The 27879-nt window shown below is 38.7% G+C and overlaps 1 protein-coding gene and 1 long non-coding RNA gene across 2 annotated transcripts; both read right to left on the reverse strand.

Moving 5' to 3' along the window:
- TMBIM4 (transmembrane BAX inhibitor motif containing 4) lies at window positions 1–26936 on the reverse strand. Its single transcript, XM_077913718.1, has 7 exons — window positions 26763–26936; window positions 14388–14496; window positions 13253–13358; window positions 9817–9850; window positions 7815–7932; window positions 818–863; window positions 1–273 (listed from the first exon to the last, which is right to left on the reverse strand). Exons 1-7 carry the CDS (start codon window positions 26857–26859, stop codon window positions 67–69), a joined length of 717 nt encoding a protein of 238 aa, XP_077769844.1. The 5' UTR covers window positions 26860–26936; the 3' UTR covers window positions 1–66.
- Window positions 10286–13243, reverse strand: LOC144323351 (uncharacterized). Its single transcript, XR_013388764.1, has 2 exons — window positions 12220–13243; window positions 10286–11685 (listed from the first exon to the last, which is right to left on the reverse strand). It is a non-coding gene; the product is annotated as an uncharacterized LOC144323351 (long non-coding RNA).
- Window positions 26937–27879: the final 943 nt, after the last annotated feature.

The following is a 27879-nucleotide window of genomic DNA, read 5'->3' on the forward strand; positions in this document are numbered from 1 at the left end:
TTTTAATAGTTAATTATATCTCAAACTTTATTACTTAATGAATCCATTTCCATATACTGCTTTCAATCACTTTTTATTAACTGCTTCCAAAAACCGCAACAGGTGCAGGAATAGGTTGATGACATCCAAATAAAGGCTGATGGCAGCTAATACATATTCTTCAGGTGACAGCCTATGCATCAATGAATGTGTGTCATAGATGATGAATCCACAGAAAAGGAGGGCCCCCACAGCAGCCAAGACCAACTCCAATGTTTGACTATAGAAAAATAACTATAAGCAAAAAATTAGTAAGTTTATATTTAAGAACTGTATGAAGAATACTTAAGTTACTTGCTCTTAAGTTACATATGCTATATACATATTTAATAATGTTTTACAACTTGGAATGCAAATGTTAAAAGCAGAAAAAGGCAAGGTTCATCCTCCTTTCTGTTGGATGAAAGGATGAATGGATGAGTCAATGGATATACTCCTTTCTATTAAATTACCCACTTGACTTCAAATAGTAGCATCCTAAATATCAATTATTTAAAAATATATTTCTTTTTCAGAATTATATGTGCCACTGGGAGCTTAGCAATTACAAGTAAGGACCTCTTTCTATGTACTTTAAGTCATATGTTCATCTTTCTTTCAATTGATATTAACATAAGACCTTGATTTTTTAAAAGATAATTTTTTAATCATTCTATATGCAAATGTTCCAGATTATAACTAAGTGTCCTATCATAAAAAGTACCTCTCATAGCCTTGAGATTATTTATATTAACATGGCCAGAATTATATTTCAAGTTACCATTTTAAAACAACTTACTTTCAAGATTCCTGACAAGCACAAAATCCACAGAACAGCAAACAGTCTATAAAAACAAAATATTGGTAAATTAGAATATTGTTCTTTACCAAAACACTACGTAAACTGTTGCAACATTTTCTGAAGAAATCCATCCTGATATTTGCCAAAGAATAAATGAAATTTAAGAGTTCATAAATACACAATGAATAATGTAGAATACTCAGAAATTGAAAAAAACAGCCATCATTCAACATTTGTTTTTATAGCGAACAAAACTAGTTGAAAGTATCACTTTTAAAGTGTTCAGTTGGAACACAAAGAAAATACTGATATAAGCAGAAATATCATTAGAAGGATTTTAGGACAGAGACCTATAAAACTTCTAGAAAATATATACATGAACAAATGAAACAAAACTGCCTTTTTAACCAAATAACAATATCATATTAGTCTGTGAACATGCATATCTATTAAAGTTCCCAATGTACTCCCTCTTTTATTCTAATGTGTTATAGAAATTTATGCACATAATTTGCCACTGCTATACTTTTATGAGTTACCATTCCTACATATTATATATAATGTGTAATTATGCATTATAATATAAAGTATAAATATATTTTAAAAAGTATAAATATATGGCAAAGGACATCTAAGCAGTCAGTCCTTTATTATCAAATATGAAACTTAAAAACCTAAATACACATCTGGTGCTTCAGGCCACAAGAAAGTACTGGGGTCAAATTTACCCTCCCTCCTTAAATAAAAACCACACAAAACATATGAATGAACAGCAAGCAGCACGGCACAGTAATTCCCCAGATAAAGGTAAGCTTTGTAACTGACCCAGCAAGAAAGTGTTTCTAGACTACAGCATGGAGACAAGAATCCATATGGAGCCCTCTGGTCTCCCTGAGTTGAGGTGGTGAGAACTGAATGGTCAGAAAGGCCATAGAGGCTAGAATTTGCAGAGCAAAGTTCCAGAAAGAAGAGAGCTATCAAGAAGAGAGCTGGCTAGCTCTGGGGATATGCAGACAATTCCCTTCAAGTCTTTAGCTGAGCACAGATCATGCATACATGTGAAGAAATGACAAAGGCCGGAGGAAGAAACACAATAGAGAAGCAGCCAAAACAATCCTCAAAATCCACAAAGGGCCAGGAATACTGCACATTCTCCCCAACCAAAGTGGAAAGACCTCCTAAGACATGGGGCTCTGAAGAATTCTTAGAAAGGTACTGTCTCAAGAGTGGGGCCAAATTAGCCCTAACCTAACCACTGTTCTGGGCCTACATAACAGGTACTTAAAAAAGCAAACGTCAAAAGGTTCAGAGAGTTGCCAAAGAACTTAACAGCTTACTAGAAGAATGAAACCAAATATTTTAAGAAAAACAAAAAGATTCACCGCCCAACAATATAAAATTTACAATGACCAGCATCTAATGAAAAGTTATAAAGACATGCAAAAGAACCAGGAAATATGACCTCTAACAATGAGAAAAATTAATCAATATGAACAAATTAAAAAATGACACGCGAGAATTAGGAAACAATGCATTACAAACAATATGTTCCATATATTCAAGGAGGTTTTAAAGGAAAGTCATCACCATGAGAAATGGAAGATATATATTTTTAAAAGACACAAATTAAGCTGACTTTCCAAAAATAAAAACAATACTTTATGTCAAATTAAAAAATATTCTGGTTGGAATTTATAGCAGATTATAGACACTGAAGAAGAAAAGATTATCAAAATGAAAACAGCAATAGAAACTAACCAAAATGAATCACAAAGAGAAAATTGGAGGAAAAAAATAAAATGAGTATCCATGAACTGTCGGACAACATCAAGAAGCCTAACATATATGTTGAAGTCTCAATAAAGAGAAAGACAGGAATACATAAAAATAACTGAAGAAACAATTACTGAAAATGTTCCAAACTTGATGAAATCTTTAAACTGCCAATCCAAGGAGCTGAAGAAACATGAAAAAAAACACACCAAGGAATATCATAATCAAATTACTGAAAATGTTCATCAAATTACTGAAAATTCCTGAGAAAATACTAAGGGTAGCTGGAGAATAAAAGACATTATATACCCATGAACGAAGATAAAGACAGAAGACTTTTTGTCAGAAAATACATAAACCAGAATACTATGGAATGGCATCTTTAAAATACTAAAAACAGAAAAAAACAAAACATAATAACCTCAACAAATCTAGAATCCTACATCCAGCAAAAATAACATTCAATATTAAAGGTGAAATAAAGATTCTTTTCAGATATGCAAAAGCGGAGATTAAGAGACTGGCACTATATAAGAAATATCAGAAGGGGCACCACCTGGGTGGTTCAGTCAGTTAAGCATCTGACTCTTCATTTTGGCTGAGGTGATGATCTCAGGGTGGTGAGACCAAGCTCCCCATCAGGTTCCTTACTGGGCATGGAGCCTGCTTAACGTTCTCTCTGTCTCCCTCTTCCTCTGCTCCCCCACTCCCCCACCCTGTTAGCACGCATGCACGCTCCCCCACTTCTCTCTCTCAAATAAATAAATAAATAAATAAATAAATAAATAAATAAGAAATATTAAAAGGAAATCTCTCAGGCAGATATATGCTCTCTCAATATATCTCCTTAGAAGGAAGTATAAGATGGAAATTTGGATTGACACAAAGAAATGGAGAACAGAAATGACAAATATGTGGGTGAACATAAAAGGCTTCACCTATGTTTAAATCTTTTTGAAGGGTAAAATTTAGAACAAAAATAATAATTATGAGGTGTATAACATATGTGGAACTAAAAGTTACAGCAACAATAGCACAAAGGTAGAGGAGAGGAGATGTAATATGCTATATAGGAAATGGCATATTATTATTATTTTAGATTTAATTTACTTACTCATGAGAGACGCACAGAGAGAGGCAGAGACACAGGCAGAGGGAATGCAGGCTCCCTACGGGGAGCCCAATGTGGGACTCGATCTTAGGACCCCAGAATCACAACCTGAGCCAAAGGCAGATGCTCAACTACTGAGCCACCCAGGTGCCCCAGGAAATGGTATATTATTTAGAGGTAGATTATGATGATTGAAAGATGCATACTGTAGGGGCTCCTGGGTGGCTCAGTCCATAAAGCAGGCAATTCGGGGATCCCTGGGTGGCGCAGTGGTTTAGCGCCTGCCTTTGGCCCAGGGCACGATCCTGGAGACCCAGGATCAAATCCCACGTCGGGCTCCCTGCATGGAGCCTGCTTCTCCCTCTGCCTGTGTTTCTGCCCCTCTCTCTCTCTCTCTCTGTGACTATCATGAATAAATAAATAAAATCTTTAAAAAAAAAAAAAAATAAATAAAGCAGGCAATTCTTTTTTTTTTTTCTTTTTCTTTTTTGGGCATGCAACTCTTGATATCAGGGTCATGGGTTCGAGCCCTATGTTGTAGAGATTATTTAAATACATAAAATTATAAAAATTCTGGAGTAAGAAGGAAAGAAAGATATATACTGTAAAACCTAGAGCAACCCCTATTTAAAAGAGCTATAGCTAATAACTAATAAAGGAGATAAATCAAATAATCCAAAGGAAGGAAGAGAGAAAAAAGGTACAAAGAACAGACAGGACAAACAGAAAGAAAACAAATGGCAAGGTAGTAAACTTAAACCCAACCAGATGAATAATCACATTGACTAAACACTCCAATTACTGGCAGCGATGGTCAGATTGGATAAAACAAAAAGCAAAAGACAACCATATGCTGCCTATAAGAAAACTATTTTAACTATAAAGCTACAAGGAAGCTAAAAATAAAAGGATGGAAAATGATGTGCCATGTTAACACAATCAAAAGACAGCTAGGGTAGCTGTATTAATAAAGTAGATTTTAGAACAAAAATATTACCAGAGATGATAACTTCAGAACGATTAAGGAGTCATCAAGAGGACATAACAATCCTAAATGTTTATGCATCTAAAAATAGAATTTCAAAATAACATGAAGTAAAACTTACAGAAATGATAAGAGAATCATACTCTAAGCCATAATTGTAGTTGGAGATTTCAATACAACTTTGACATTAATTGATAGAACGAGCATGCGGATATTACAAATTGTGCATAACACTTAAACAATACTATCAACCAACTTGACCTAACTGACATTCACCAAAGACTTATCCAACAGCAGCAAAATATACATTCTCTTCCAGTGCACAAAGATCATTTACTAAGTATCATAACATGAATCTCACTATGGACTGAAATCATGGAAAATATGCTCTTTAGCAACAAAAAAATAAAAATAAAATCCGAAATTAAGTATACATAGTATTATAATCCGATGAACTAAGGGCATGATGAGATTCCAGCTCTCAATTCTCTTGCTGGAATGGCCACAGAATTTTTCTGGATACATGTGGAATACCTAAGTTAGAATGAAGTATCATGCCACCAGAGTATAAGATCCTTCAGGACTGAAATGGACTCAGGACTTACTTTTTCATACTTAAACCTTAAGAAAACTACAAAGCTTCAGCATCAAGGAGTGTAAGGAAGGTGGTATTAAGAATATAAAGCATCTGAGATTTTACCCCACACACAAGCTCATAAATTAGTCTAGTATGGTTTCATGGATGCCTGTAGAAGACATGAGACCCCTAGGTCTGAGAAAAAGAAGTTTATTACAGCAACAGCAGTTGTTAAAGAACAAGCACAATAGATAGGTATTGGGGGCACAAAGAAACGAGAGAGCTAGTAGAAGACTTAAGAAAGTCCAACACTGGCATTTAAGATTTCTTCAGGGGAGCAATCTCTGGTGGCAACAAGATCCATACTGTAGCTGTGGCAAGGAAATGAAAAGTTGCTGAAGAAGCGGTCCGGAGACACTGAGAAGTTAAAGTGATAGATGGGCCTAACATGTAGTTCGATGCTGAATGAAGTGTTTCAAGAATGAGGAAGGCTTGGGGTGCTTGGCTCGCTCAGTCAATAGAGCATGCAACTCTATCTTGGGGCTGTGAGTTCGAGCCCCACCTTGAGTATAAAAGCTACTTGAATTTTTTTTTTTAAGATTTTATTTATTTATTTGAAAGAGACACAGAGAGAGCGAGTGAGCATGAGCTGGGGGGAGAAGCAGGGGCAGAGGGAGAAGCAGACTACCCACTGAGCAGGGAGCTTGATACATGGGGTTCAATCCCAGGATCAGTTCAATCCCAGGACTGTGGGCATGATCTGAGCTGAAAGCAGATGCTTAATTGACTGAGCCTAACTGACTGAGCCATCCAGGCACCCCAACAGTATTTAAAATTAAAAAAAAAAAAAAAAAAAAAAAGAAAAAAGTAAGGTTTGAACAAAGGGAATCAGTGGGAGTAATGAGGAAGATTAGGAAATGTATAGCCAGATAACACAACCTTAAAACAACAAATTTCCAGCATGCTAAGGAAATACTGAAAGTAGCAGCAGGGGACTAAAGCAGTTTTCAGTACTAACCCCCCCCCACACACACCTGAAACTACATAGGGTGTGGGAGAACAAAATGCTAGAGAGCAGTGTTCTCAAGGAGGAATCAAGTTTCACTGAAATAAAGAAAAAGAATATATTATGAAGAGGCCAAAATACAGGTAAGAATGTTTACCAGAATGGGACTTCCAGAGATTACACTAGAATGGATGGGAGGGAGGGACACAGTTGGATGGGATGGGAAGAAGCAGACAGCAAATCTTTCAAATCTTTATGTATCCCCTCCAAAACACAAAAAGCAGAAAACGAAAAAAATGTTGCCTCTCCCTAAATCACGCTCCATTCTAAAACAAGTAAAGCATCTTGCACAATTGTCAGTGTTGGCTGACCAACTGTATTTTATTCCAGTAGAAATTTCTAGTAATTTGGATTACCAGGGGAAAAGGGGGGATGAAAGAATGTTTTGCAAGATAGACTTTTGTAAATTTTTAGTGTTGCAACAGGAAAAGGAACAGAAGATGCTGATGATGTGTCAACAGGAAGCCATTGTGAGCTTAGAAAAGAGTATATACATTCTTACCAGGTGAGGGCAACACTGTACCATCATCCTAATATAAAAAATATCATTCCATGTATTTATTAGTTTGAAGAAGGATACCGGTTTATCAAAATAGGTCAAAAAGTTTTTGAAGTTGGGGCAGCCCCAGTGGTGCAGCGGTTTAGCGCTGCCTGTAGCCCAGGGCGTGATCCTGGAGACCCTGGATCGAGTCCCACGTCGGGCTCCCTGCATGGAGCCTGCTTCTCCCTGTTTGTGTGTCTCTGCCTCTCTCTCTCTCTCTCTCTCTCTCTCTCTCTCTCTGTCTCTATGAATAAATAAATAAAATCTTTAAAAAAAAAAACGTTTTTGAAGTTCATGTTGATTATCACCAACACCTGGGTCAATTACCTTGTTTCTGCCACAAAGAAGTGGATGGCTTTGTATTAACATGTATTAACATGTATGTTAAGACAAAGACCTAAATAATTTAGGTAAGTTCCATAGCATTCATAGAGCATACAAGCCTAGCCTCTCTAGCAAACTGGGTTTTTTTTTTTTTTTTTTTTTTTTGGGCAATCTCTTCCCTTTTAACATAGAACGGAAACAAGTGATTTCTGTCTCCTTGTATGTTCTGGAAGTGTTAAGGCCTGGCTTTACTACTCAGAAAGATGTCCATTTTATTTTTATTTATTTTTTTAAAGATCTGTTTATTTGGAAGAGAGAATGTGCGTACAAGAGCGAGAGAGAGAGAGAGAGAGAGAGAGAGAGAGCACGTGCACAAGGGATAGTGCGGGAGAGAGAGAGAATCCCAAAGAGACTGCTGAGCACAGAGCCTCACTCAGGGATCATGACCTGAGCTGAAATCACGAGTTTACACCCTTAACTGACTGAGCCACGTAGGTGTCCTTCAACACCCTTCATTTTAAAAGGTAATATCCAAAGCTAACAGTATAGCACTTCTCTTAAGGTGATTTCTAATGTTAAAGATATTTATCTATCATAGCCATGAATATATAACTTACCCTGCTCCAAATTTGCTGAAATCTCTCTTAGATTGTAGAGTATATACAGTCAAACCAAGAAATACAGCAGTAGTCAGTATAAACGCTTGCAGGATAATATAGACATCATAGAAAGTAACTGTAAAATTAAAAAACACATTAAAAATGAATTTAGACATATTCAATATAAAACCGTTTTTTTCCTGGCATTTAACAGAAATACTGTATTTTTCTCCTGTACTACTTGCCAATAAAAATAATTATGAAAAGATTCTTTATTCAGCCTGTAACACTGGTACAATAAAACCACACCCATACTGCAATAAACAGTCATTCATACCAAATAAGGTGGTCACATCATTATGAAGTCAAAGAAATGACCAGAGAGCTATGACACAGCTAGCTAGCTTAGAGTTTGGTGGATATGATAGAATTACTCTTGCTTATCTCTGTCCCAGCTTAGTTTTATCACCATCTGTGGTGATTGTGCTATATAACTGAAATATCAATAAGGATGACTCTGGGTCCTGTGGTTGGCTGGGAAATTCCTGGGCAGTAGCAGCAATTCCAGCAATCGCTTGGTTAACTGGATACCCAGTTCATCAGCCCGAACAAAGAAACGAGGCAAGAAGAATACTAGGGCTGTCTACCATTCACCAACCCTGCAGAGACCAGGAACCAACCGCTAATTGCTTTATATCCAAAAATGTATACAACAAATACATAATTGGGGGTTTCCTGAATACATACCAAATTCTCTTCTGAAATTTTAGAATGAACACCTAGTTTGACTATGACTATTATAATTGTAAAACAGTTGCTTAGCATTTTAACAGAATGCTAAATTATATCCCCTTTAAAGGAAGTGCTTTGAACCCAAACCATTAAGTCATTTTTTATTTTTCAAGGATTAATATCTAATTCCTAAACACTACATTATTGGAATTTCTCTATCACTATAGGATTAGGAAAGCAAATGCAGACATGAAAAAATATGAGATTATTGTGCTTCTTGTCAACAACTTTGGCATAAGATTAGGTGGAAAGAATATTACAATTAATGAGGAAAATAATGTTCTCAGATTACCCCATCCTATGTATTTCTAAGAACCATGAAATAGAGCTCTCCCTAAATCTGTTACAAATGGAGGGAGCCAGGGAGGACAGAGATAGACTTGATAATAACATTAATAAGTAATTATTAATAATAATCCTTCCGCTCTATGTTGAAAAATTTCAATTCTATTTATTTTAGTAGTTATTATTACTTACATTGTGATTCCTTTACAAAAGAAGTGAATTACTGAACAATATAGATTAAATAAAACTGTCATAGAAAGGTTAAAAGCAGTAATGACAAAATAGGAAAAGATAAATATATTAAACATAATGAGGGCAGCTCCGGTGGCTCAGCGGTTTAGCACCGCCTTCAGCCCGGGGTGTGATCCTGGAGACCCGGGATCGAGTCCCACGTCGGGCTCCCTGCCTGGGGCCTGCCTCTCTCTCTTTCTCTCTCTCTCTCTCTCTGTGTGTGCCTCTCATGAATAAATAAATAAAATCTTAAAAAAAAAAAAAACTAAACATAATGAGTAACAATTTACTATTATTGACAGTAATAGTTCATTCCAACTTTTTTTGTACCCCAGGTTAATCATTCTGAGACAATCTGAATTTTTATTGTTAATAAATCACGAAATTTTTTACTTAAGGCATTACATACAGTACATCAAATAATTTTAACAGACACTTCCTTTCAGACACATACTTAACACCAAATATAAAACAGAAATTAACAAGTTTCTTGTAGGGTCATTTGATAAAGTATGAGGATATAATAATAAAGCACAGTTCAGTGCAGCAATTTGAGAGGTTCAGCTCATGTGATGGAATTCCTCATCCTATGCTATATAGTTGAACTATGACATCTCATGATGTTAAAATTTAGTCTCAAGCACCTTTTAACTCAAAAGATTTATCTACATTAAAAGTTACTGTAACATACAGAAGCACAATTATGGCTTACCAACAAAGGCCACAGTCAGAGCTTCGAATAGTGTCTAAAAAAAGAAACTAAAATTACATAAATGCACATAAAATTTACACTATTGTCATGTACATGTCCTAATTTCTAAGAGTTCCACGTGACTTCCCATATATGATCCCATTTTAGCTTCAGAGCAGCCTCATGAATTACATGGGACATATAATAAGCCTACCATAATGAAAATGAGACCTCAATGTACTGAGAATATTTACATTCTAATAGTGATCCTATCACTCTTTAAACCCTGACTAGATTTTTTTATACCTGTAACAGGAAGATACAGAAATAATATTGTTTGTATTTCTCTCACCTTCTGAAAGTAAAAATGAAATTGCAAATGATATCTATATTCATAAAACTTCAACATCATACACATACATAGGAAGAATAAAGTATTTACATAGCGCTTTAGTGTGGCAGTCCTGAAACTGTCTCTCAATATTTAGTCTTTCTTCCCTAGTAACAGAATTTCTACCTGGACACATAGCTGTTCAGATTAAACATAGTTCTCAGCCTCCCCTGTATCTGGTCATGGGGCTTTATTCTGGCCAACAGAATGTGAGTAGACAGGTATACAACTACTAAAAAAAAGCAAAGGGGCTTGCTCTGCCTTTTCTCTTCTCATTTTTGTAAATAACTGGATGGAATGTTGATATGGTGGGAGCTATTTCATGCCAATACAAGACTTTAGGAGTCCTTGAACCATAGCAGGAACCTGGGTCCCTGAAAACTTCACTAAACAGTGCACAGATTTTTACATGAAAGAGAAGTAAATAATCTCGTTTCACCCATGTCACCTGTAGCTGAACTCCTATCCTAAATTAAAGATTTAGGGATATTGAGTTTTACCCTCTAGCTTCACTTTCTCCTTAACTACATACCTTTGTTTTATTTTAAATGCTTATTCTAGGGATGCCTGGGTGGCTCAGTCAGTTATGTATCTGACTCTCAATTTCAGTTCAAGTCGTGATCTTAGGGTCCGCAGATCCAGCCCTGCTTTGAGCCCCACAGTGAGCATGGAGTCTGCTTGAGATTCTCTCCCTCTGCAACTCCCCCTGCTTGCCATGTGTGTGTGTGTGTGTGTGTGTGTGTGTGTGTGTGTGTGTATGGGTGTGTATGGGTGTCAAATGAATAAATAGATCTTTAAAAATAAATAAATAAATGCTTACTCTAGAGTTATATTTTACCAACTACCTCATAGACCATATCACAACAGTAAAGCGAGAAGTAACGTCAGTAGCTATATATTCATACTCTTGGTAGAAGCACTCCCTGTAACTCTCCCCACCTGAAATCAAGAACCTATCAGAACTAGAGCAAAAATGGCCTTAAAATTGTACATAGATCTAGAGGCAAGAAAGGCACTGCCACATTTTGTTATAATGTTGTTGGAAGTGTTGGAGAAGTGGTAGAAAAGATGACATTTTTTTTTTCTGGAAAAATATGATTAAACCTCATTCTTGATATTTGTGACATAATTTTAGGTTAAGAAATCCTACCCCATACTCAAAGCATCCAAAGGAAACATGATAATATGAACAGGAGAACAGGTAAGACTAGGAAAATATAACACCACCCTAAAATAATACCCTCTTTTAAGTATATGAACACACACGCACACACATACACACACACACACCTAAAACAAGGTTAGAGCCATCTCCTTTCTTACTTTGGTAGAGCAGGACAAAGTAATCTAGTATCAGAGGTTTCTGAATAATCTGAAATGTATTTTCCATGCTTCCTTATATGTTAAACCATTTTTACCTATGGGTATGATCAGTAGTTGTAGCTGTAAGTGACCATCTTGTTCATATGCATTTGGTGGATACTTTTCTAGGAGGTCCTCTCCCTGCTGGGCAAAAGTTGATCCATACACATAGAAATCAATCATAGCCTTTCTGAAAGGTGGCAAGCTTTTTGCAGAGTTTAAGAGGAACTGAATATGATGCTGTGTTTTTTTTGTGTGCCCCTCCCTAATCCCCCACCCCACCTCTCTCCTAGGTCACAGATGACAGGAGTAGGAGTTGGCAGCCCTTGGCTTTATATTGGCTAGCAATCCACAATGTGACCCATGCCAATAATAAACTATGCCAATCAGATTCTTTCTCACTTAGGCATCTAAACTTAAAGAATGAAGCAATGGTAGCAGGAGCTGAAGCTAAATGTTAATGAACCATATGAAGGCCCACAGTAAACCATCTAAAAACTAAAAGCTATGAAAGAGGAAAACTATATATAAGGACAGCTGTAAGACAGAGAAGAAATGTAATGGAAGAAGGGAGAGGAGACCCCCAATTCTTGCTTTGAATTTCCTACAATTTTAGTGTATGTGCTGCCAAAATGAGTACTGAATTTCCTACAACGGCATTTTTCTAGAACCTTCCTCTAGTTCCTTGTCTTCTTAAGGCCCCTTCTTGGTGAGTTCCCAAGCTTTTATATAAACTCCATGCTCGAGAGAACTTAGGTGAGGATACTGATACCTGGAAACAAAAGAACCTATGATTTAAATGAATAACCTTTTCTATAATTGAAATTTCTGAAGTCGTGAGCTTTTCTTTCATAATATTAATATAAACTTGTTACCAGAATTCACAAACTTTCTTTAGGTTAAAGCAAGTGAATCTGATAAATAGCATTTTCACTCTTATTGGACTATAAATATTATTAATATTAGTTTGAAATGTTTTAAAGTAAATTTTTAGGTTAGAACCCAAAATCATACTGGATAAGAGAACAAGAAAAATAATTTAAAAAATATCTATCTTGAGCCTTGCCAACTCACTCTGGTCATACTATAGGCTTGGTTTTTATAGGTAGTAGTTTGGGTTTTCATTTTCACAAACATCCAAACAAACATGACCTAAAGTTAAGTTCCCTACTTATCATTTTAAAACAAGTTAGTAGAGCACATCAATTGAGCAAAGTGGTCCTTTAAAAGAACAGAGTACTAAGATAAAAAAAACACAAAAGTTAATCAGAAAAATTTCAATTTAAGGTCTATGAAATTAAAGCTATAATTTTTTCCCAAGAAAATCACAGAATATTAGAGGTTCAAAGTATCACAGAGATAATCCACTTTAATATGTTCATTTTACATATGAGCAAACTTAGGTACAAAAAAGTTAATTAACCACCCTGCCAAATGTCACATAACCAGAAAGTGGCAAAGCCAGGTCATGAGATTCCAATTCATGATTTTTTTTCTGCTGTACCATAATATTCACAGGAAAAAATCCTGAAACTGACAAAGGTTAAAAATTCTAAAAGATTAGAACATTTCAAGTAATTTCTTAAAATATTTTATTAAAAATATTAATTTTGTTCTGCTACTATTATAGGTTATTTGCATTCAATTAAATAAAGTTAAAACACGGGAATAAATGTTAAAGTAACAAATTGTCAAAATACTCACAAATCCAAAAAGCAGGTACAGGTTAAGGGGATGCTTATGTCTGTTTACAGTCAATGCAAAAATCAAACCCAAAGATCCAAGGGCAAACACCAAAATTAAGGCAGGACTGAAAGAAAAAAATTAAAAGCATTTTTAAGTTTAAAAACAGTGTAAATAGTATTAACCCATTTAATAAAATTTGTATGTTTTATTTGTGAAAGTAAGAAAAGGCAATCTGGGAGGAACTACACCAAACTGTCAAAAGAAATTACTTTTCCATTCAAGGAATTTGAGGAATGTGAATTGGGGAGGAGCAGCAAGACAAAGAAAAGAGCCCACAATAAATGTGGGAGACTTTTCCTTTTTCATGAACTTCTATGTATTTGAATAATTTTTACAATTAGCATACTGTTTTTGACAGAAATACAGAATAGCTATTAAAGAATAAACAAATTTTATATACATTTACTATTAACTGTAATTTAAATTAAAGAACTTTACCTAAATAACAAACTCTTTTTTATTTTTTTGGAGGGGGAGGGATGATAGAAATTGTCTACTTCCAAGAAAATATTCATTGCTTATTTTCCCTTTAATATAAAAATCTAAAAAACTTTTTGCCAAGGAAATAATTATTTTGGGGTCAGCTCTTAAACAAATGTGATGAACCATATGAAGCTCCTTTTCTCAGTGAAATTACCCTAGTCATGAGCCAACACTAAGATAAATTACACACATATTTATTAAGTACCTTTATTTATTTATTTATTTATTTATTTATTATTTTTTTTTTTTTAAATTATTTTTTTAAAGCATTTTTATTTTTCAAGCACCATTTTAGGCTTTGGGGACCAGGCTAAGTATAATAAAAGAAAAAAAAACCCTTTTTAAAAAAGCTAAATACAGTAAAAATTCTTAATACTATTTGAGGAGATGAAGGTTTAACCCTACAAAACTGTATGCTAAGAAGTTCAGAGGCAAATACTAAGTTGTAGAACATGTTTCTTATCAAAACAAAACTAGATTTATGAGAGGTAATAATGAACCTTTTTTACATTCTAGCCTCAGAAGTTAACAGAAAAAAAAAAACTCTGCTTATAATATGGCCTTTTGATCATAAGCAGCAGCTGAAAATGTTTCAGACTCATCACCTTACCTTTCATGTACAAATGTCCGTACAGACTCAAAGTATAAAAAAAAAGAAGCTGTCACTGAAGTTAAGAGAACTTGCAGAGAAAGGATGCTGTAGACTTTTCTTAGAAAGGCTGAAAAAGAAAAATAATTCCATATGATTATTTTCTTAAGCATTTAACATAGAACAGCACAATCAAATCTGTACTTAGAAACATGGACTTTTCTTATGTATAATTTTTAGATCTTAGCCCAAATAATGCAGTCTGTAACTTAAACAAACAAACAAAAAAACTCCCAAAGAAATCACAAATTGTAAATGATAACTATCCTTCAAGAAGCATTAGTTTAAAAAAAAATTAATAGCCCAGAATGAAAATGTTTTCAGCAATGGGGTCCCTGGCTGGCTCAGTGATTCTTGATCTCAGGGTCATTGAGTTGAGTTGAAGCACCACATTGGATGTAGAGCTTATTTAAAAAAAAAAAAAAAAAAAAAAAAAGAAGAAAAGAAAATGCTTTCATCAAAATAAAAAGGATGAAACATATTTGTATACAGCAGCATACAACAAAAGATTAAAAATTGAGTATTTCTAAACAACAAATCTTTCTTGAAACTGAAAAGCAGAAAGAGAAAGCATATGGTTAGATACAGTTTTTTAAAGAAATCTTAATTTCCAAGCGGTACAAATGTTTCCTCAAAATGAAAACTTTTCCCTAAAAGGCTAATAAAACTTACTCACCTGCTTTTATTTCTCACTTATACTACCTCTGCCTCTAGTTTCTATACAGTAAGAAATTTTTACTTTCAGCACATTAACAACCATAAATCAACTCCAAGGCCTAATGATAAAAAAACTTATTAGTAAAGTCATCTGACATACAGATGATATAAATACAGTGAACACCCAACTCACCACCGGTTTCAGAAAAAAAAATGAGTTTCCACCTCCTCTATGTACACATACTGATAATATCCTTCTCTCCTGACCCCCTTAGCTGCTAACCATCTTTCAACATTCAGCCTTTCTCATTTCCCCAGTGTGAATTAAACACTCCTTCTGTTCCTAAGGGGAATACAAGTGTATTTCCGATCACTTCATTTTCTAATTAATAAGCCCTGGCCCTTCACTTCCTAGCCCTTCACTTCCATTAAACTATAAAGACTAAAAAAATCTCCCTAATAATAGGGAACACATCTCCCTCATTTTTATATCCCAAACACCCAGCCAAGTGAATGGCACTATTACGATACTCATTACATTTTATTTGCTTTTAAATAATTTATATTGAATTTATGAAAGGTGAATTTTGCCACTCAGTTGTATTATTCTAAAACACCAGCAGAGCCACATAACTTTTGTAGAGCACTCACTGTGCTTAGGCAGCCAGTAAAAACACTGCTGAATGACTTTTACCCAACAAACAAGATGAAACATCATCTCTTCCTTCTTATGACAATGCTAATACAAGAAGTGTTCTCTCTGAAAAGGATTCCAACTAAAGACCTGGCTTCCTAAGTGAGGGTGAAGTGCTTTGATGGCATGTCAGCCAAATATCAAGTAATAAATATTCTTTAAGAATAAAGGAATTTTCATAAATACCAAAGATTTAATCCTTAAAAATGACCCCAAATTAAATCTTAATTAATGTTGGTATCTTTTCCAAAATATATAGTGAGTTTTTCCTGAACAGATTTTACTGAACTTATAATTTAACAGATGACTCGCGATAACACTGGTTAACAGTTGTATTCTGGCCTACAACGTAGGTATGTATCTTAAACAGAAAGGAGATAAATAATGCTAATCCCCACAACTGATCTACAATATAATGTACTTTCTTAAAATGGCCCTGATGTCTGTCTGCATGCTGTGGAAGGTCATTTCCACCTTTTTCACAAAAGCAGAGAAAAGCATGTATTACTGTCATGGACAGTATTATTTGGGCTATCTTTCTGCAGATTTAATTACTAAACTAAAAGCCAAACTATTATTCCCTCGAGGGATTTTCCAGACTGCAAAAAAAATCATATTCTTAAATTTTGATATCCTATTATATACCTCACATAACTCAAACTCATTCCATCTGTTTTCTCAACTAAGCAGTGAAAAGTTAATATTAATCTTTACCATTTTGTGGAACTGCTCCACAGTTCAAAATAGTGTAGTTCATGTTCATTTGTATGTGTGTGTGTGTGTGTGTGTGTGTGTGCACAAGTGCTTATGTAATAAGACTGGAGAATATACACTAAGGGGTTAATGATGGTTTTCTCTAAGTAACATGACTGAGGATGATTCTCATGTTCAGTTCCTTGCTAATCTGTTTTTTATAGATTATCAGTAAATCTTTACTACTTTTGTAAAAAGGAAAACCATTCTAAAGAAACGTGCTAAGCTGGGGGTTGGGGGGCGCCTGGCTGGCTCCATCACTAGAGAATGTGATTCTTGATCTGGGGGTTGTAAGTCTGAGTCCCACGTTGGGTGTAGAGATTACTTGCAAATAAAATCTTTTTTCTAAAAAAAATAAAGAAACCTGTGCTAACCCAATAAATTCATCATAAAAATAATCCTTATACCTATATTCTAGATTATAACTTTTCTAGACCCTTTTAAAAAAAGACCTTATGGGCACCTGAGTGGCTCAGTTGGTTAAGCTTCTGACTCTTGATTTCAGCTCAGGTCATGATCTGAGTTGTGAGATCAAGCCCCATGTCAGGCTCTGCACACAGGGTGGAATCTGCTTGAGAGTCTTCCTCTCCCTCTGCCCCTCCCCCCGCTTGTGCATGGGCATATACTCTCTAAAATAAATAAGTAAATCTTTAAAAAATTAAAATTAATAAAAGCTTAAATTAAATTCAAAGAAAAAGCAACAGTTGACACCCATTTTGAGTAACTAATATAAACGTGGCAAAGGCTATGTATACTTAGCTCACACAGAAAAATAAAAGAGCTGATGGGAAATGAATATAAGCCAAAGAGCAGTATCTTTCAATTTTTTTTGAATCTTGATTTCTCCCCCTTCTGCTTTTATTTCCTCCCTTTCTACTCAAACTTAACATGGCCGAAACAGCAACTCTTCATTTCTACTCAGATCTGTCCTTCTCCCAGTCTTCTCATCAGTGACCAGCACCAACATTTCCCACAACAAAAATGTGGGCAATGCTTCCCTTCTCCCAATCTACCCACAAGTACTGGAGCTTCTGCTCACCAAGTACAGCACGTCTACCTTTTTGGTCTCCTCTACTACCTCTCTAGTCAAACAAAGCCTGTATGATCACTCACCTACTACTATAGTGGTCCTCTTATTGGTCTCCATGCTTACACTCTTGTCCCATCTATTGTCACAATCCATCCTCCACACAGCTGTCACTCACTAAAGTGATCTTTTATAACCTGAACTATGTCATGTGACTCCCTGTTTAAACACTTATTCAAAGATTCTATGGGGCCTACAAGGCCCTAACTGATGTACTTTTCCAGTCTCATCTCATGCCACTCTTCTTTTTCTCACTAGCTTTACCCACAGTAGCTACCTCTCCGTTCTCCAAGCATACTAACTCCTTCCTACGTCTGGGTCTTTGCCCTTGCTGTTTCCTCTGCCTGGAATGCCTTTATCTTTCTTTTCATGGAATGGTGGTTTAAAACATCCACACTTGGGTAACCTGGGCGGTTCAGCGGTTTAGCGCCGCCTTCAGCCCAGGGCGTGATCCTAGAGACCCATGGTTGAGTCCCACGTCAGGTGGAGCCTGCTTCTCCCTCTGCCTGTGTCTCTGCCTCCCTCTCTCTGTGTGTGTCTCTCATGAATAAATAAAATATTAAAAATAAATAAATAAAAAATAAAACATCCACACTTTTGACACTTCCTTCAAGAGACTCACTTCCAACAAAAAGAATATGCAGAAGTGACAATGTGTGTTATTTCTAACACTAATCATAAAAGGCAATTTTTTATACATCAGTTAAAGAATACAAAGTAACAGAGCTACCTACTTGCTTAGAGGACTCACTCTAGGGCATTGTTTCTCAACCTTTTTCCATTGTTGAACACCTAAGGAGCTTTCTGGACATTATTTTCCTAATAGTCCTCCAATAAACTGTTAAAACCACAAACATATTGTACATCTGTTTTTGTATCATAGGTTTTTGGAAAGCTACAAACCATTGTAAAATCTGAGACTTTTTTTGCCATCCACATCAAGAACCAATTTTTACCCTCTTGGGAGGGTACTGTCCCCACTGAGAACGAATGCTACAGGAGAAGCCAGCTGCCAATGTTGTGAGGAAATTCGAGTGGTCCTATGGAAAGATGCACATTATTTCACCAGCAGCCAGTGAGAAAAAGGTCTTTTGCTAATAGTGATGTGACTGAGTCTTCTGGAAGTATAGCCTTCAGCACCAGTTGGCCCTTCGGATGACTACAGTCTCGGCCAACATTTAGACTACAACCTATAACAAATCCTGATCTAGAATCAGTAAGATGCTTGGCTCTGAGAAACTGATGAAAAGAAAAAAACGTTTATTCAAGCCACTGCATTTTATGGTAATTTGTTACACAGCGATAGAAAACTAATTTAGACTTTGGTACCTGAAAGTGGGGAGCTGCCATACCAAAACCCTGAAATATGGGCAAGGCTTTGGAACCAGGCAGTGGCTGGAAGATAGCAGGTCTCTGAGGTAAAAGCTCAAAAAGCCCTGAAACTGTTTCTAGAATGATGATGCCTTTGAGGAGGCTGAAGGTCATAAGCTAGAAGAGAGGAAAACCTTATGGAAACTGGAGGTAAGAAAATTCTTATTTTGTATTGGCGAAAAAATGTAGCAACACTGTCAGCTATGGAAATACAGAAGTAGAAAATGTACCTAATGAAGTGGGTGATTAGACTGAGGAGACTTCCAGAAAGTAATAAAGGTACTTGCTGGCCTCTTGCTGTTTATACTAAAATGCAAGAGGAGAGAGAGAATGTGATTGTAAAATCCTTTGTTAAAACCTCACAAATATCCAATTTTGCACCATGGAAAAACCATTCAAATAACAGGGCTTCTGAGAAGCTTGAGGAAATCGTCACTCCTTTTCCTCTAAGATCAGGAACAAGTTAAGGATGTATGCTTGGGCCACTTCTATTCAACATGGTACTGGAAGTCCTAGCCTGAGCGAGTGGGCAAGAAAAAGAAATCCAAATTGGAAAGGGGAAAAAAAGTGAAATTACTTGTATACACATTACATGATCTTACACATACAAGACCATAAAGATTCCACAAACTCTAAGAACAAATGAATTCAACAAAGTTGCAAGGTATAGAATCAAAAATCAGATGCATTTTTTATACACCAACAATGAGCAAGCCAGAAGGGAAATACAATTAAGAAAAAAAATTCCACTTACAATAGCATCAAAAAGAATGAAATACTTAGAAATAAATCTAATCAAGAGAGCAAAAGACTTGTACTCTAAAACTACAAGACACTGCTGAAAGACACAAATAAGTGACATCTGATGTCCACAGATTAAAAGATTTAATATTGTTAAAATGTCCCTACTATACGCAAAAAGAGCTACTGATCTAATGCAATCCCTGATGAGGCATAGAAACAGAAAAATGTTCACCTTTAGCCCAGAAAGCTGACCTGTAGCCTGCATAGTTTTGATATGTGCTAGTTACTACATTCTTTAAGGGTATCATGACTGCTTGCACATCTCACTGATAGTTAATATCGAGCTGAATGACAATCAATAGGAAATCTTGAGAAAGCAGTTTTACAAGTAGAAATTCAAATAAGACATTTATGATCCAATACTCCCCCTTGAATAGTAAACATATAACTACCAGCTTCATACAACAAAAGTGCAGCTCTTTCTGCCTAGCAATCCTGTCACTACTATAATAAAAGCAACTCTGCACTGAAAACATCTCAAGAATTCTTTCTTGACTATTCATTCATTCCTGACCCCACACCAATCACTATCAAAATCCCAATGGCCTTTTTTGCAGAAATAGAAAAATGCATGCTAAAATTCATTTAGAATTTCAAGGGAGGGATCCCTGGGTGGCGCAGCGGTTTGGCGCCTGCCTTTGGCCCAGGGCGTGATCCTGGAGACCCGGGATCGAATCCCACATCGGGCTCCCGGTGCATGGAGCCTGCTTCTCCCTCTGCCTGTGTCTCTGCGCCTCTCTCTCTCTCTGTGACTATCATAAATAAAAAAAAAATTAAAAAAAAAAAAAAAAAGAATTTCAAGGGACCCTGAACAGCCAAAATACTTTAAAAGTAAAAAAAAACAAAAAACAAAAAACAAACAAACAAACAAAAACCCTTTAAAAGAACAACAAAGTTTGGGGTCTCACACTTTCTGATTTCAAAAGTTATTACAAAGCTAGAGTAATCAAAATAGTGTGCTACTAACATAAAGACACACAGACAGAACAGTGGAATAGAATAGAAGACCAGAAGTAAACCCTTGCATATATGATCAAATAATTTTCAACAAGGATGCCAACATCATTCAATGAAGGAAAGGACTGTTTCTTCAACAAATACTGCTAGGAAAACTGGATATCCACATGTGAAAGAATGAAGTTGAATCCTTACATCATATACAAAAAATAACTCAAAATAACTTCAAGGCCTAAACATAAGACCTAAAACTAAAAAAAAAAAAAAAAGAAAAAAGAAAGAAAGAAAAAAAGACCTAAAACTCTAAAAACTCCTAGAAAAAAAAACACAGGGGGGAAAAAAAAACACAGGGGAAGAGCTTCAAGATAGAGTTTGGCAATGATTTCTTGAATATGAACTAAAAGCACAGGCAACAAAATTAAAAATAGATAAACTGTCCTACACCCAAACTTAAAATTGTGCATCAAAGAGCACAATCAACATAGTGAGAAGACAACCTACAGAATGGTAGAAAATTTGTAAATACATATGTACATATTTATCTATATATGGTTAATATCTAGAGTATATAAGGAACTCCTCCAATTCAGTAAAAAAAATAAACCCAATTAAAATATGGATAAAGTCAAGGGAACGAGAAGCCACAGACTAACAGAAAATATCTGCAAAGATGCATCTGATAAAAGTACTGTTATCCAAAATACACAAATAACTCTTCAAATTCAACAGTAAGAAAATGAACAACTCAATTAAAAAGGAGGCAAGACACCTCACTGAACAAAACAGAGCAAATTAACATAGGAAAGATGCTTAGTGTCATAGGTCATCAGGGAAATGCAAATTGAAACGAGATACCACTACACACCTATTGGAATGGCCAGAATCCAAAACCTGACACCACCAAATGCTGACAAGAAGGTCGAGCAACAGGAACTCTCATTCACTGCTGGTGGAATGCAAAACCGGTAGAGCCGCTTTGGAAGACAGTTTCTTACAAAACCAAACACACTCTTATCATATGATCCAGCAACTGTGCTCTAGCAGTGTCTTACAAAACTAAACATACTCTCACCATACAATCTAGCAACTATACTCCTTGGCATCTATCCAAATGAGCTGAAAACTTATGACTACAGAAAATCTATACATGGGGCAGCCCCTGTGGCGCAGCGGTTTAGTGCGGCCTACAGCCTGGGGTGTGATCCTGGAGGCCCGGGATCGAGACCCACATCGGGCTCCCTGTGTGGAGCCTGGTTCTCCCTCTGCCTGTCTCTCTCTCTCTCTCTCTCTGTGTCTCTATGAATAAATAAAAATCTTAAAAAAATAAAGTTTTTTTTTTTTAAAAATCAAAAACATCTATACATGGATGTTTATATAGTAATTTAAACCATAACTACCAAAACTTGGAAGCAACCAAGATGTCCTTCAGCAGGTAAATGAGTAAACTGAAGTACAATGCAGACAATGGAACATTATTCAGTGCTAAAAAGAAGCTATCGGGATCCCTGGGTGGCGCAGCGGTTTGGCGCCTGCCTTTGGCCCAGGGCGCGATCCTGGAGACCCGGGATCGAATCCCACGTCGGGCTCCCGGTGCATGGAGCCTGCTTCTCCCTCTGTCTGTGTCTCTGCCTCTCTCTCTCTCTCTGTGTGACTATCATAAATAAATAAAAATTTAAAAAAAATAAAAATAAAAAAATAAAAAGAAGCTATCAAGTCATGAAAAAATATGAAGGAATCTTAAACATACGTTACTAAGTAAAGAAATCAATCTGAAAAGGCTATATACTGTATGATTCCAACTATATGGCATTCTGGAAAAGGTAAAACTATGGAGACAGTAAAAAAGATCGCTGGTTACCAGGGACTGCTGGGAGGGAGGGATGAATAGCAGAGCACAGAGGGGTTTTAAGGCAATGGGATTATTCCATGTGATACTACAATAGTGGGTCTATGTCATTACATATTTGTCAAAATCCACAGGATGTAGAACACCAAGAGTGAACTCTAATATAAAGTATGGACTTTAGGTAATAATGATGTGTCAACTTCGGCTCATGGGTTATAACAAATGTACCACTCTGGTGCAGGATGCTAATGTAGGAAAGCTTACGTATGTGTAGGGACAGGTTACATAGGAACTCTGTACTTCCCACTCAGTTTGCTGTGAACTTAAAACTGCTTTATTTTATTTTTATTTTATTTTTCTAAAGATTTTATTTATTTATTCATGAGAGAGGCAAAGACAAAGGCAGAAGGAGAAGCACGTGGGACTCGATCCCGGGTCTCCAGGATCACGCCCCGGGCCAAAGGCGGCGCTAAACCGCCGAGCCACCGGGGCTGCCCTTAAAACTGCTTCAAAAGAAATAAAGTCCATTTTTTAAAAAGGACTTAAATAACATTTCTTCAGAGAAGATACAAAAGGCCCACAAGTATATGAAAAGATGCTGAATATCACCAATTACTAGGGAAAAGCAAAGCAGAACCACAATGAGATACCACCTCATACCCATTTGGATGGCTACTTTCAGAGAAACGGGGGAAAAACAAGCATGAGAATGTAGAAAAACTGGAACACCTAATGTTGGTTAGAATATAAAATGGTGCTGTCACTGTGTAAAACAGTATGGTGGTTTCCCAAAACACTAAAAATACAATTACCGTATTGTGAGATGATAGAAAAAACATATTGGCCTTTGTCCTAGGTTCCTGGCAGAGCTCTTGAAATTGTAATTTCCTACCTGATAAGAGCACTAGGAACATCTTTTGTTCTAATATTTGATCTTTCACCCCAGTTCCTGATACAAGGTTCTTGAAACCCTTGTAATTTCCTGGGTGATAGACATGTCTTTTGCTCTACTGAGGTGACTCTCTTAGATGAGGGCTGGTCACGAGAAAGAACAAGCCATAAACAAGTCTGGAATATTCAGCCCTGCTGAAGTGGGGAGAAGGAAAAAGGTTGAAAATAGAGTTAATAATTGATCATGCCTCAGTGAGGAAGCATGCATAAAAATGATGAGTAGGAGTTTAGAGAGCTTCCAGGCTGGTGAACATATCCACATCCTGGAAGGGTCATGCACCTCAACTCCACCAGGGCAGAAGCTCCCGTGCCTGGTACCCTCCCAGACCTCCTACTCTGCTTTCATCCAGCTGTTTACTTTTTTTTTTTTTTTAGATTTTATTTATTTATTCATGACAGACAGACGAGAGAGAGGCAGAGACACAGGCAGAGGGAGAAGCAGGCTCCACCCAGGGAGCCCGACACGGGACTCGATCCGGGGTCTCCAAGATCACACCCTGGGCCGAAGGCAGCACTGAACCACCAGTGCTGCCCCGTTTACTTTTTAATAAACTGGCAAACGTGGTATCCTGGAGTTCTTTGCGCTGCTCTGGTCAATCCAAGAAGGGATTGACGGGAACCTTCAATTTAGAGCCGAGTCTGACAAGTTATGAGTAACTGGGGACCTGTTACTTGCAACTGGCATCTGAAGTGGAGTGGGAGCAGTCTTATGGGACTGAGCCCTTCACCTGTGGGGTCCGGTACTATCCACTAGGAGACAGTGTCAGAATGGAGCTAAATTGTAGGACACAGAGCTGGTGTCGTGGAGAACTGCTTGGTGTGGGGGAAAAACCCACACTTTGGGGGACTAGAAGGGTCAGAACTGAAGTGTTCTGTGTGAGTAGTAAAGGAAAAACAGAGGAGGAAAAACTGTTTTTTTCCTTAGTAAGGAGGGAAAAATAGGTTTTTCACTAAAACACCCTGGATCCAGCGATGCCACTTCTGGGTAGACAGATGGAACAAGTGAAAACAGCATCCCATGGGGGCACTGTATATACGTTTACAGCGACACGATTCACAGCCAGGTCAAAGCTATGCAGGCGTCAAGTAGACAAACATATCAACAAAATGTGATTTTGTCACACAATGGAAAATTGTCCGGCCTTAAAAAGGAAAGTCTGACACATGCTATAAAATAGATACACCTTGGGGTGCCTGGGTGGCCTAGTCCCTTAGGTGTCAGACTCTTGCTTTTGGCTCAGGTCATAATCTCAGGGTTGTGAGATCAAGGGCATGGAGTCTCCTTCTCCCTCTGTCCCTCTCCCGCCTCCCTAAGAAAGAAAAAATGGACACAACCAAAAAACATGCTAATTGGAATAAACTAGTCACAAGGAGGTACATACTGTATGATTCCACTTATATGACAAATCTTAGTGAAGCCAAGTTCATAAAGTAGAATTGCCTTTGCCAGGCACTGGAAGAGGGGAAAACAGGGAGTTCTTTAATGGTACAAACTTTCAGTTTTGCAAGACTAAAAAGTCCTGGAGATCGGTTGCACAACAATGTGAATAACCTTCACACTCCTGAACTGTATGTACACTTTAAGATGGTGAAGGTGGGACATTTTTAATGCCCTGTAAGGGACATTTTTAACGTGTGTTTTGCCACAATTAAAAATTTTAAAAACTATGCTCCTTTGCCAAAATCATTCCAGAATCCAATTCCAGAAATAGAGATGTTAGGGATCAAGATTCTTAGCGCCTGGGCAGCCCGGGTGGCTCAGCGGTTTAGCGCCGCCTTCAGCCCAGGTGTGATCCTGGGGTCCCGGGATCGAGTCCCACGTGGGGCTCCCTGCATGGAGACTGCTTCTCCCTTTACCTGTGACTCTGCCCCCCCCCGCTGTGTCTCTCATGAATAAATAAAATCTTAAAAAAAAAAAAAAAGAAATAAAGAGTCTTAGTGCCATCAGATCTTGGTAATCCCTTTTCCAGGATGAGTTCCAGCCACGGGGACAGGATGAAACTATGGGGCAACTTCTGTAAGCAATTGGCTGAACTGTAACAGACGGTGAATTCCACTAACGTGAAACGAACCATTTTAATTTTTTAAGCATTTTAGATTCAAATTTATTTCTGCCCCATAAATACTGCATAAGAACTTAAAACTAGGGCACCCTGGGTGGCTCAGCGGTTTGGCGCCTGCCTTCGGCCCAGGGCATGATCCTGGAGTCCCGGGATCGAGTCCCACATCGGGCTCCTTGTATGGAGCCTGCTTCTCCCTCTGCCTGTGTCTCTGCCTCTCTCTCTCTCTGTCTCTCATGAATAAAATCTTTAAGAAAAGAACTTAAAACTAATACTGCATATTGATCGACCTCTAAAGCCTCCGTTTCCAGCAACTGCCTCAATTAATACTCAAACTTGTGCTAAGTCCCAGGTCTTGCAGACACTGAAGAGTGAAACAAGAACGGATGCGGTCCCTCTGGCCTCACAGATCCTACCATCCAGCAAAGGAGGCTGGAGCAGTAAGTAGACACTTGAAAGGATCCCACCACCAAGAGGGAAGGGGAAGAAGGGGAAGAAGGGGAAGGGGAAGAAGGGGAAGAAGGGGAGGAAGGGGAAGGGGGGAAGAGGAAGAAGGGGAAGGGGAGGAAGGGGAAGGGGCGGAAGGGGAGGAAGGGGAAGGGGAAGTGGGGAAGGGGAAGGGGGGAAGGGAAGGGGGCGCAGTGGTGGAGCACCTGCCTTCAGCCCAGGGCGTGACCCCGGGCCTCCTGACGTCATTGTGACGTACACCTACATGCAGTTGTGTGCTTGCGCGGTTTTCTTTTTCTTTTTCTTTCTTTTTTTCCTCCCTTCCCTTCCCTTCCCCTCTTCGGTGTCTCTCATGAATAAATAAATAAAATCCATGTGATGATGATGATAATAATAATAATAGTAATAGTAATAGTAATAGTAATAACGAAGGTGCCAAAACAAGGCCGGCGAGGTCTTCCTCCGCCCCGGACGCGGGCGGCCGCGCCGTGGGACGGGCTCCGGGCGGTCCCCGAGCCGCGCCGCGGGGGCACGTCCGCCGCCGTCCCGGGGGAGGCGCGGGGGCAGGGGGAGGGGCGGCGGGCGCGGGGTGGGGGGAGGGCGGCCCCCGAAGCCTGCGGCCCCCGGAGGCGCTCCCGCCGAGGCCCAGGCCGCCCGGGGAGGCGGACGGCGCGGCAGGCCGGCGGGGGCCCGGGGGCGGGGCGCGTACCCATTCGGATGTGCACACTGGCGGAGGCCACGCAGCTGCCATAGTTGAAGTCGTCCTCGATGGAGGCGCAGGGGTAGCGGGGGTCGGGGTCGGCCATGGCGGCGGCGGAAGCCCAGCGACCCCGCCGGGCGGGGGCAACGACGCGGCCGCAACGGCCGCCGGCGCACTTCCGGGATGGGCACTCCAGCCCCCACTAGCCGAGCCGCCGAGCCGCCGAGCGCAGGCCGCGCTCATCGATGCGCTCCCCGCGCCGCCGCCGTCGGGCGGGGGTGGAGGGGGCGGGGTCTCCGCTTGGCCCTGGGCCAGCTCTGCAGGGCCGCTGCCCTCGCGGGTGCAGCCAGTCCCATCCGCACGGCCTTCAACACACGCCCGTCTCCTTCAGGGTCCTCCAGCAATCACATTGCAAAGGCACTTTTACTGATTATATATATATATATATATATATATATTTTTTTTTTTTTTTAAAGATTTTACTGATTTGTGCATGAGACCCAGAGAGAGAGGCAGAGACCCAGGCAGAGGGAGAAGCAGGCCCCAGGCGGGGAGCTCGACGCGGGACTCGAACCCGGAACCCCGGGGTCACGCCCTGAGCCCCAGGCAGACGCCCCACCGCGCAGCCCCCCGGGCGCCCCAGTATCGGTTTCACTTAACGGCAGCGCCGCTGGCAGGCCCCAGGGGTCAGGGCGCACACTCGCGGCTGCTGCCAGCCCAGGGCTCGGAGGAGCTGGAGATGGGCCCCGAGTAATGTCATCCCAGGGCCCCTCGGAGTGGTTCTGAGGAGTTGACTTTGACAACCCCCGCCCCCCCCCCCCGCCCGCACAGTTGCCGGGTCCACGCTTTAACCACAGTGTTCAAAAGACTAAGTGGACCTCAGAATAGCTGTGGAACTGTCTATTCTGAAACTAGATCCTTAAGTTGATGTTATTGGAAGCTTTTGTCAACAGAACTAAACTGGGGACACCTGGGGGGCTCAGTGGTGGAGCACCTGCCTTTAGCCCAGGGCGTGACCCCGGGGTCCCGGGTTCGAGTTCCGCGTCGGGTTCCTTGCAGGGAGCCTGCTTCTCCCTCTGCCTGTGTCTCTGCCTCTCATGAATAAATAAGTAAGTAAAATCTTAAA

Source organism: Canis aureus, chromosome 11 (assembly GCF_053574225.1).
Source record: "Canis aureus isolate CA01 chromosome 11, VMU_Caureus_v.1.0, whole genome shotgun sequence".
Classification (NCBI taxonomy): domain Eukaryota; kingdom Metazoa; phylum Chordata; class Mammalia; order Carnivora; family Canidae; genus Canis; species Canis aureus.